At 48.5% G+C, this 12,041-nt stretch overlaps 1 protein-coding gene across 1 annotated transcript in view; it reads left to right on the forward strand.

Annotated features, from left to right (window-relative positions):
- RUBCN (rubicon autophagy regulator) overlaps window positions 1–6,106 on the forward strand; it is a 121,874-nt gene extending 115,768 nt beyond the window's left edge. The window contains exons 21-22 of the mRNA XM_038742812.1: window positions 2,250–2,343; window positions 2,546–6,106. Of these exons, the coding sequence (XP_038598740.1) occupies window positions 2,250–2,343; window positions 2,546–2,709 (258 nt within the window). The 3' untranslated portion in view covers window positions 2,710–6,106. The remainder of the gene's footprint in view (window positions 1–2,249; window positions 2,344–2,545) is intronic.
- The last annotated feature ends 5,935 nt before the right edge of the window (window positions 6,107–12,041 follow it).

A 12,041-nucleotide genomic window follows, 5' to 3' on the forward strand; every position in this document is an offset into this window, starting at 1 on the left:
AAGGTAATCAGGTTGTCCCACGTGGGGCTCACAGTCTTAATCCCTATTTTACAGATGAGGGAACTGAGACGCAGAGAAGTTAAGTGACTTGCCCAAAGTCACACAGCTGACAAGTGGCGGAGTCAGGATTATAACCCACAACCTCTGACTCCCAAGCCTGTGTTCTTTCCACTAAGCCACACTGCTTCTCCGATAGCCAAATGGGGCACAGGGGAACTAGTGTCTCCTTGAAAAGCCCCACATTTTCCGCATTGGAAAGATGTGCGCTGGGAAAAAAGAGCTGGGACCCCAGGGTTGTGTGCCTGGGTAACACACTCGTGTCACCCGTGTCCGCTTCTCCCCAGCGGTCCAGAGGCCTGCGTTCTCTCAGCTCAGGTCATGGTACTCCCAAAGTCCGCAAATGAGACTTTTAGACTTTTCTTTTAGACTGTGAGCCCACTGTTGGGTAGGGACTGTCTCTATATGTTGCCAATTCGTACTTCCCAAGTGCTTAATACAGTGCTCTGCACATAGTAAGCGCTCAATAAATACGATTGATGATGATGATGATGAGACCAACCCTCTGGGGAACATAATGAGCCCCCCAAGGGAATGGGGATTTCTCTGCTTCTCCAGCGTACATATGGTGTGAAAATGAAGCTGCTAACCTGAATCGGTACTGATGGGGAACTCTGCAGCGTGGCTCAGTGGAGAAGAGCACGGGCTTTGGAGTCAGAGGTCATGGGTTCAAACCCCGGCTCCGCCAATTGTCAGCTGTGTGACTTTGGGCAAGTCACTTCACTTCTCTGGGCCTCAGTTACCTCATCTGTAAAATGGGGATTGAGACTGTGAGCCCCACGTGGGACAACCTGATCACCTTGTAACATCCCCAGCGCTTAAAACAGTGCTTTGCACATAGTAAGCGCTTAATAAATGCCATCATTATTATTATTATTAGTTGAGAGAGGATGAGGTGGGGCTTGTGTTTTCAGTTTTATCCCAAATCATTTCTGGTGCAGAAGAGGGAAAAGCTTCAGTTTGTAGGGAACTTTCTCACTCGCCCCATCACCCCTTCCAAAGAAGTTCGAGACCCGGGCCTCTTTTGTTGATCTTCAATCCCTCCCAAATGCAACTGCTTCCAGTCTCCATTAGCAACAGTGCCCAGGTTCTGCCCCAAGACTGAGCTTCTGTTTTATCATTGTTACAGTATTTGTAAAGTGCTCACCATATGCCAGGCACTTTACTAGGTGTGGGGGTAGATACTAGGTAATCAGGTCAGTAACAGCTCCTGTGCTCACCGTCTAAGAGGCTACTTGTTTTGTTTTGTTGTCTGTCTCCCCCTTCTAGACTGTGAGCCCATTGTTGAGTAGGGATTGTCTCTCTCTGTTGTCGAATTGTGCTTTCCAAGCCTTAGTACAGTGCTCTGCCCACAGTAAGCGCTCAATAAATACAATTGAATGGATGAAAGGAGAACAGGAATTGAATCCCCATTTTACAGGTGAGGAAACTGAGATATAGCAGAGAATAATAATTATAATAATAATGATGGTACTTGTTAAGCACCTACTGTGGGCCAAGCACTGTACTAAGCACTGGGGTGCTCTGCACTGTGCTATACTATGTGCTCTGCACATAGTAAGCGCTCAATAAATACAATTGATTGATTGATTGATTGGGGTAGATACAAGTTAATCAGGTTGGACACAGTCCATGTCCCACATGGGGTTCACAGTCTTCATCCCCATTTTACAGATGACAGAACTGAGGCCCAGAGAAGTGAAGTGATTTGCCCAAGGTCACACAGCAAACATGCGGCAGAGCCGGAATCAGAACCCAGTCCTTCGGACTCCCGGGCCCGTTCTCCACCCACTAAGCCACTTATCTTGCCCAAGGTCACACAGCACGCAGACCTCCTGCTCTTTCCACCAGATGAGGCTGCTTCCATAGATACAACCAGATCTCCTTCCATCCTCACAATCAATCAATCAATCAATCATATTTATTGAGCGCTTACTGTGTGCAGAGCAGTGTACTAAGCGCTTGGGAAGTACAAGTTGGCAACATATAGAGACAGTCCCTACCCAACAGTGGGCTCACAGTCTAAAAGGGGGAGAATGGAGGCAGGTGGAGGGGAAGGGATTGCCATCGGCACTCCCAGGCCCTGTCAGGCAGCGGGGACTCCTCTGGGTGCCCTTCAGATTCCTTCCCAATCCCCTCCACCGGCCCACGATCTTTGGCCTCTCACCTTTGACTTGTTTGTCTCCCCTCAGCTCTGCCAAGCCAAGGGCTTCATCTGCGAGTTCTGTCAGAATGAAGAGGACATCATCTTCCCCTTTGAGCTCCACAAGTGCCGGACGTGCGAAGGTGAGACCGAGAGAAAGCGGGGAGTGCGGAGCTGGTGCCTCTCCCCGCCCCAACACATCCCCCTTGGCGGTGGCAGGAGGCCGCCCGAGTTTCCGGGCTGCAGGAGCTAACAGCTGGGGTTGGGAAAGTCCGCAGAGTTCCCGGATGTGCGCGGGCAGCCCTGAAATCACAGCGTCGGTACGCCCATCTCTCTTCTTTTCAGAGTGCAAAGCTTGTTACCACAAAGCCTGCTTCAAGTCTGGCAGCTGCCCCAGGTGTGAACGGCTGCAGGCCCGCCGGGAACTGCTGGCCAAGCAGAGCCAGGAGTCCTGCGTTTGGGACTACGAGGAGGAGCTGACCGAGGCTACCGCTTTGGAGGCCACATGAAGGAAGGACGCGGGTGGTCCCAGACCTTCAGAACTGACCCAGTCACTGGACTTTCCCCTCGTTAATTTTTGTTGTTGTTGTTTTAAATTTTTATTTTTGTACACCCGTGGCCTCAAGTTGTGGTTCCCCTGCCTGGCTTGGGTGGCCACTGCGGATAGTTCCTGGGGGCTGTGGATCTCCGTCGGAGCTGGCTCCCCCACAGGTCCTCGCTGAGGGGGAGGAGGGTTGGCCCGGGCCCATTGCCGTCCACCACCTTTTCTGGGGCCAGGCCAGACTTCTGGAAGTCACTCGGTGCCCCTGTATATCCCCAGTGTGCTTTTCCACCATTGTTTCTTGGTGGGGTGACTAGAGCTCCTAAAACAGGCCTCTCTCGAGGCCCTGGAGAGCCTATTCGCTTCTCCTTTGCTGCTGAAACGGGGCGATGGAATTCTCTCTTCGGAGCCCTGGAATTGGGTTTAAATGGTGCCCTGGCAGGAGCAGCAGAAAGCAGGGCATTGTCAGCACTTTGTCCATCTCAACTCGCTTCGGCATTCAAGATAGCCGGAGTGCCCTTCCCCTCACCAAATTGGGGGTGGTCCCGGCCCAGAAGCAGGGCTAGACTAGCTTTGATTTTTTTTTTCTTACTGAGAAGGTCCAGGGGAAAGTGAGGCCTCAAGCTTGCTCCTCAAGCGTTCTTGTTGGGGCAAGGATTAAGCACTTTGGTAAACCCGGCTGGCATCGGCTCAGCCCAAACAGACACGAGGAGGACCCTAGTTGGCCGCCAGCAGCTGCTTAAAGAGGATTAACCGACCGGAGGGACCAGGCAACCCTTTGTGGCTGTAGCTAGCTGGTCGGGTTAATCAACTAAGCTGGTCTTGCCGATTCTTAGGGGCAGTTTGGAGCTTCTTAACTTCCTTGAGCTCCCCAACAACACCCCCATGCCACCACCACTCCCCCACTTCGCCCCCCAAGCAGGGAGGTGGCTCACCAGGGCAGGTGACTGGGAAAGGGTGCTGCTGCGGGGATCACCCTTCTAGAACTTCTCCCCTCTAACCTGAGCAGCAGCCAGAGCCCATTCTAGGGGAGCGAAGGGTGGTAAATGTTGTCCTTATCCTAGACCGGCAGGCAGCCCTCACCTGGACCGGTTTTCCCGCTCCTCCTCCCCCCCGACACTTTTGACCCAGCGAGGGTAGGCTGGTCGAGAGCCAGGGGATACCCATGACCGTTCCAGCATTTCAAACACTGTTCTGGAGCTGCGGCCTCTCTCACTTCCCACTCCGCCCACCCTGCCCTACAGACTCGGGGCTGATTTTGACCAGAAATTCCAGAGAATGGATTCCTTTCCTTCCTGGCATGGAGGCTAAGGTATTCTGTTGACATCTCCTATCCCCAGTATTAGTTGGAGCAGTTACAGAGCGACTCACGGGCCTGCTGGCTAGCGCTCAGCCCTCACCACGCTATACTGAGGGAGGCCAATCGCCCCTGACGACCAAGTTGGAGGTGGCCAACTTTTCCATAGTCCGGGGCAGAGAGAGCTCGGGCCCCTTCCTCTCCTTGCTGGGCAGCTGATGACTGACATTTGGAGGCAGTGGGTAGAAGTGAGAGCTCAGTTTTGTTTTTTGGCTTCTTGGAGCCCAGATCTCTTGGAACTCCCAGCAACGGAGTAAAGAAAGTCTTGAGTCTCTCTTCTCCCACCACAGTACCTTTTGACCCAGGAGGGCACCTGGAAGGTCCCTGAGGAGAAGCATAGCTGAGTTGGCACAGGAAGAGAGTGAAAACCTGCTCCCACCCATCTCTAGGGATAGAGCGTTACCAGCTATGCTCTGAAAATTCTTCACCCACTTGCTAACCCTGACCCTGCTCAATCCCCTTTCTTGTATTGCTGATTTTTCAGTCACCTTTCATATTTGTAGTTGGGTGGAAAGGGGGAGGAGGGAAGAGTTTTCAATGAGTTGGAGGGTTGTTTTTTTTTTTTTTAAGGGTTGCTTTAACTGATAGAGGATGATGATATCTAGGGCAGCAGCAGCAGTGTCCCCACTGACAGGTCAGGGCTAAGAGGGCAGCTGCTCCATGGGCTGGGAGTCCCCGGGTCCTTGTCCAAATCGTTGGCCTCCCCCTCGATGCCACCGTCCATTTATTTCCCTCCACAGTGCTCGTCTCTAATGTGAGCCGTTCTGGGTGTTGTCCCAAACAGCTGAGCTGAAAATCATGAATGGGCCAAGTTGGGCATATAGGTCTGAGGGAAAGGAGAAAAGAGCAGTTTTGAGAGAGGAGGAAGAGGAAGAGACAGGCTTCAAGCTGGGCTTCTAGGAAAAGTGGGATGAGTTTTGTTTCGGTTCTTTGTTTAGGACTCATAAGGCCACGTATATCCCTTCTCCCCAGAAAGCCACTTTTCATTTCTTTGAGGCCCCTGCTGCTTTGCCATTAGGGCTCTCTTCTGGCCAGGAACAGTCGGTATCTCCGAGGAGCACTCCACGTCACATCCCGAGCCCCGGTCGAAAGCTGTCGGCTCCTGGCAAAGCTCTGGAATCCCTATGGAACCACATCGGGGGGCAAGTGACAGTTGGCTGTGCCCCCTCTTCCCCTCCTCTCAAGACTTCAGACCAGGGGCTCCCCAAAAAGTGGATCAGAAGTAGCTCTGCCTTTGACTTCCGCTGCTCAGGTTTTAGGAGAGGTCGGGACCCGGGTTCAAACACAACTGTTAAGCTGATGTGGAAGAGAGGGCGAGCTGTACATCTCAGCTATTGATCAAATCATCTTCCTTCCCCGGTCATAATACCAAGTTGAAGGGAAAAACTCTTTGGCTGTCTATTCCCGTCGGCTCAGGCTCTGTGGTCAGAAAGCACGATCATTGTCTGCAAAACAGTTTTGGCCCCCTGGATTATTCCGTTTCCCGTCTTCCCTAGTGCAGTTCAGGTGAGATTGAGGAACTAATTGTTGCATCCCCCTCACCACTTTTCAGAAGGCCATGGGGGTTTGTGTGTCTGAGCTGTCTTTTTTTTTTTTTTAAATTAAAAGCACTTTCAAGCCTTTAGTATTTGAAACCCCAGTGTTGGTTGGAAAGGAGGTTCTGTGTGCACTGATCTTTGCAGGGGTGGAGGACAGGAGGAAGGAGAGCAAGCAGTGAAGGGGAGGGGATGTCATGCACTTTCCGGCTGCTTACAGAGGTGAAGATGGGATCCAAGACAGCTGAGGGATTGAAGGCAAAACATTCTACACCAGTGAGGCTGGGAGTGACTTTCTTTGCTAAGGTATTTGAGCATGTCATCGGACAAATATTGTAAATAGAGGGGGTGCAAGTACCGACGGTCTATATGCTACAATGCACCTTGTGTTCTGACCCGGAATTCTGCGTGCTGTATCCTTGCTCAGCCTAACAGTCTGATGCCATCCGTAATAAACTAAGCTAATAAGACTACAACCTTTGCCTGCCTTTCTCAGATGGTGCTTGTGAGGATTAAATTAAGATAAGGTGCTAGGGGCTACATAGAACACTCCCAAGATTCAGTCCCTTCCCTCTAGAAATAACCCAGGAAAGAATGAAATCCCTGCCCTCGGTTAATGCCTTCATTTTTCTCAACTGCAGGTGATCAGCAGAGATACATGGGCGATGGGATGATCAAGTGAGGAAGGGCAGGAGGGGTTTTAAGGCCATTTAAGGAGGGACGAGTCAGATGCAAAGAGAGATTTAAGCAGACCACGTCAGAATCAATAACATCCGTTAAGCATCTATTGTGCACAAAGCACTATAGTAAGCGCTTGGGAGAGTACCATGGCCTGCTGTGTGAATTTAGGCAAGTCACAAAACTAATCCATGCCCCAGTTCCCTGCTCTATAAAATGGGGATAAGACATCCGCTCCCCCACTCTAAGATTGTGAGCCCATGTGCGGCAGACTCATCTGATTATATTGTATCTACCCCAGTGCTCAGTACAGTGTTCTGCTCACAGTAGGTGCTCAAATAGTATTGATTTCTGCACTTCATAAATATAATAGTTATTAATTACGTTAGAATTAGTAGGCAAAGAGAATATGAAGCCCTTGCTAGAGTGGCCGAAGTAAATAAAAGTTCTTCCGCTTTCTAGAGAATCAGTGATGATCATGGTGGAAAAGGTGCACTTTCATTCAATCGTATTTATTGAGCGCTTACTGTGTGCAGAGCACTGTACTAAGCGCTTGGGAAGTACAAGTTGGCAAAATATAGAGACGGTCCCTACCCAACAGTGGGCTCACAGTCTAGATGAGCACTTGGATTCATTCATTCAGTCGCATTTATTGAGCGCTTACTGTTTGCAGAGCACTGTACTAAGTGCTTGGGAAGTACAAGTCGGCATGAAAAGGTGATAATTGAAGGACTCAACTCTTTGCTTCAGTCTTTAAAGAAGGTTAACATTGTGAGGTTCCCACACACTGCTTTCATATTGGGTTATAAGAACCGGTGGGGGCACGAGAGACAATGAACACGGGCCCGGTGTTCTAATCCTCGGTCTGCCACCTTTTTCTTTAAAAAAAAAAAAAGGTATTTGTTAAGTGATTACTACGTGTCAAACTCTATTCTAAAGTACTGGGGTCTGTATGAGCTAATTAGGTTGGACACAGTCTAGGAGGGAGAACTGGAGAACTGAGGCACAGAGAAGTTAAGTGACTTGCCCAAAGTAACACCACAAGCAGTTAGCAGAACTGGGATTAGAACCCAAGTCCTCTGATTCCCAGGCCCTGGTTCTTTCCACTAGACCAGGCTGCTTCTGCCTGCCATATAATAATAATTTTGGTATTTGTTAAGCGCTTACTATGTACCAAGCACTGTTCTAAGTGCTGGGGGGGATACAAGGTAATCAGGTTGTCCCACGTAGGGCTCACAGTCTTAATCCCCATTCTATAGTTGAGGTAACAGAGGCCCAGAGAAGTAAAGTGCCTTGCCCAAAGTCACGCAGCAGACAAGTGGCGGAGTCAGGATTTGAATCCATGATCTCTGACTCCCAAGCCCATACTCTTTCCACTGAGCCACAAGTCATTTTAACTTCTCTGTTCCATAGTTTCCTCATCTGTAAAATGGGGATGAAATACCTCTTCTCCCAGATTATCTTGTGCTTGGCACATAGAAAGCACTTATCAAATACCCTTGTTAGTCAATCACATGGGTATGTTCAAGTACTTTGAAAATAAAGGTTAAGAAGGAAGTGAGCCAAGTGGACCACCCCCTTTTCCTGGAAACGTTTTCCCACCTTGGCTTCACTGACATTGTTCTTTCCTGGTTCTCCTCCTACCTCCCTAGCTGCTCATTCTCAGTCTCTCTCAGGCTCCCCTCACCTCTGGCCACAGGGGCTCAGTTCTAGGTCCTTTTCTATTCTCCATCATACCCACTCTCTTGGAGAAATCACTCGTTCCCATGGCTTCAACTACCATCTCTAAGCAGATGCTTCCCCAATTTACCTCTCCAACCGTGACCTCTCTCCTTGGCAGACTCCAATTTCCTCCTGCCTTCAGGACATCTCTGCTTGGATGTTCTGTCAATACTTCCCACTTAACATGTCCAAAACAGAACTCCTTATTCCCCCTTCCAAACCCTGTCCTATCTTTCCCATCACTGTAGACAACACCATTATCATCCTTATCTTACAAGAGTGTAACCTTGGCATTATTCTTGACTCATCTCTCTCATTCAACCAACATATTTGATCTGTCACCAAATCCAATCAGTTCTACCTTCACAACATCAATAAAGTCCGCCCTTTCCTCTCCATCCAAACTGCTATCATGCTGATCCAAGAACGTATCCTCTCCCTCTTTGACTATTGCATCAGCTTCCTTGCTGACCTCCCTGTCTCCTGTCTCTTCCCCACTCCAGTCCATACTTCACTCTGCTGCCTCGAGCATTTTTCTAAGAAAACATTCTGTCCACGCCTCCCCACTCAAGAACCTCCAGTGGTTGCCCATCCACCTTCACGTCAAACGGAAACTCCTTAGCAGCAGCTTTAAAGCACTCAATCTGCTCTCGCTCCTCGTACCTTACCTTGCTCATGATAATAATAATAATAATAATAATAATGGCATTTATTAAGCGCTTACTATGTGCAAAGCACTGTTGCAAGCGCTGGGGAGGTGACAAGATGATCAGGTTGTCCCACGGGGGGCTCACAGTCTTCATCCCCATTTTATAGATGAGGGAACTGAGGCCCAGAGAAGTGAAGTGACTTGTCTAAAGTCACACAGCTGACAAGCTGAGAAGCAGCGTGGCTCAGTGGAAAGAGCATGGGCTTTGGCATCAGAGGTCATGGGTTCAAATCCCGGCTCCGCCACTTGTCAGCTGTGTGACTTTGGGCAAGTCACTTAACTTCTCTGGGCCTCAGTTACTTCATCTGGAAAATGGGGATTAAGACTGTGAGCCCCACATGGGACAGCCTGATCACCTTGTAACCTCCCCAGTGCTTAGAACAGTGCTTTGCACATAGTAAGCGCTTAATAAATGCCATTATTATTATTATTATTATTAAGTGGCGGAGCTGGAATTTGAACCCATGACCTCTGACTCCAAAGCCCGTGCCCTTTCCACTGAGCCACGCTGCTTCTCTAGCTCATCTCCTGCTACCACCCAACCCGCACACTCCGCTCCTCTAACACCAAACTACTCACTGTAGCTCGATAATACTTCTACTAATAATAATAATGGTATTATGCTAGGAGTTTACTGTGCGTCAAGCACCATTCTAGGCACTGGAGTAGATAAAAGCTAATTAGATTGGACATAGTTCCTGTGCCACACGGGGCTCAAATCTAGGTAGCAGACAGACATTAAGTTAAAATAATAATAATAATAATAATAATAATAACAATGGTATTTGTTAAGTGCTTACTAGGTGCAAAGCACTGTTCTAAGCGCTGGGGGGATACAAGGTGATCAGGTTGTCCCACGTGGGGCTCACAGTCTTAATCCCCATTTTACAGATGAGGGAACTGAGGCCCAGAGAAGTGAAGTGACTTGCCCAAAGTCACACAGCTGACAATTGGCGGAGTCGGGATTTGAACCCACGACCTCTGACTCCAAAGCCCGAGCTCTTTCCACTGAGCCACGCTGCTGACTTCGTACATAAGTGGGGTGGGGTGAAAATCAAAGTGCTTTAAGGGGTACAGACCAAAGAACGAAGGTGATGCAAAAGCGAGGGCAAATAGGAGAAGCAAAAACTTGGTCACGGAAGGCCTTTTGGAGAAGATATGATTTTAAGAGGGTTTTAAAGATGAGAAGAGTAATGGTTATTGGTATTATCATGGTATTTAATAAGCACTGTTGTCAAGCACTGTTCTAAGCATGGGGATAGATACAGGATATCCCCCTTCTAGACTGTGAGCCCGCTGTTGCGTAGGGACCATCTCTATATGTTGCCAACTTGTACTTCCCAAGCGCTTAGTACAGTGCTCTGCACACAGTAAGCGCTCAATAAATACGATTTAAAAAAATCGGTTTGGACATAGTAGCTGTCCCACTTGGGGCTCATAATCTAAATAGAAGGGAGTACAGGCATTGAATTCCCTTTCTACAGCTGAGGAAACTGAGGGGGAGTAAAGTTAAATGATCCGCCCAAGGTCACAAGCAGGCAAGTGGTGGAACAAAGATTAGAACCCAGATCCTTTGACTCCCAAGCCCATTCTCTTTCATTTAGGCCACACTGCTCCTATGTCAGGTAGGTTTAAGGGTCAGAGGGAGGACTTGGGCCAAGGGTTGGTAGCAAGAAAAAGACGAACCCTGGGTTTGATAGACTATTGATTTGAGCCAGTAATGGCACCTCAAATTCTTAAGAAAAAGAAAACCTGGATTGCAACATATTTTAGAAGAAAGTGGAGTACGATAACTGGGGGTTACAGTCTTGAAGAGCCCCACGTTAAAGGAGAAGTCGAGATAAAATACTCACAGATGTGGTAACTGAGGCACAGAGAAGTGAAGCGACATGCCCAAGGTCACACAGAAGACAAGTGGTGGAGCAGAGATTGGAACCCATTACCTTCTGACTCCCAGGCGTGTGCTCTATCCACCTCACCATGCTGCTTCCTTACTACCGTCACAGCGGCTAGTTTCATTCATTCATTCATTCAATTGTATTGATTGAGCGCTTACTGTGTGCAAAGCACTGTACTAAGCGCTTGGGAAGTACAAGTTGGCAAGATATAGAGACAGTCCCTACCCAACAGCGGGCTCACAGTCTAGAAGGGGAAGACAGACAACAAAACAAAACATATTAACAAAATATAAATAGAATAGTAAATATGCACAAGTAAAATAGAGTAATAAATATGTACAGGCCTCGGGAAACCCAGCCCCCTTTAGCAGGGGGTTTAAAAATTAAGATCACATTTTGTACCCACCTCTTCAGTGCCTGCCAAAACCATTGCAATAAAGAAGCAGACAGCAAAGATAGAACTGCCCCTGGGTCCCAGAGAGCTAAAAGGTGACAATTAATTAGAAGCAGTGTGGCTCAGTGGAAAGAGCCCGGGCTTTGGAGTCAGAGGTCATGGGTTCAAATCCCGGCTCTGCCACTTGTCAGCTGTGTGACTCTGGGCAAGTCACTTCACTTCTCTGGGCCTCAGTTCCCTCATCTGGAAAATGGGGGTGAAGACTGTGAGCCCCTCGTGGGACAATCTGATCACCTTGTAACCTCCCCAGCGCTTAGAACAGTGCTTTGCACATAGTAAGCGCTTAATAAATGGCATCATTATTATTATTATTAATTAATAATGGTATTTGTTGAGAGCTTACTTTGTGCAGAGCACTGTAATAAGCACTTCGGAGAGTACAGTACGAAAGAATGAACAGACACCTTCCTTGCCCATAGCGAACTGTGAAATACCACCAAAGTGAAAGGCAGAGAGGGTCATAAGCAGCGTGGCTCAGTGGAAAGAGCACGGGCTTTGGAGTCAGAGGTCATGGGTTCAAACTCTGGCTCCGCCAATTGTCAGCTGTGTGACTCTGGGCAAGTCACTTAAATTCTCTGGGCCTCGGTTACCTCATCTGTAAAATGGGGATTAAGACTGTGTACCCCCCGTGGGACAACCTGATCACCTTGTAGACTCCCCAGTGCTTAGAACAGTGCTTTGCACATAGTAAGTGCTTAATAAATGCCACCATTATTATTATTCTCTGTGCCTCAGTTACCTCATCTGTAAAATGGGGATGAAGACTGTGAGCCCCCCTGTGGGACAACCTGATCACCTTGTAGCCTCCCCAGCACTTAGGACAGTGCTTTGCACATAGTATGCACTTAATAAATGCCATTATTATTATTATATGAGTCCTTTATGCCTAAGGCACTCAGATCCAAAGACCAGATATCTGCTTGCAAGAGAAACCAAAAATTAAAACA

Source organism: Tachyglossus aculeatus, chromosome 1, assembly GCF_015852505.1.
Source record: "Tachyglossus aculeatus isolate mTacAcu1 chromosome 1, mTacAcu1.pri, whole genome shotgun sequence".
Classification (NCBI taxonomy): Eukaryota; Metazoa; Chordata; class Mammalia; order Monotremata; family Tachyglossidae; genus Tachyglossus; species Tachyglossus aculeatus.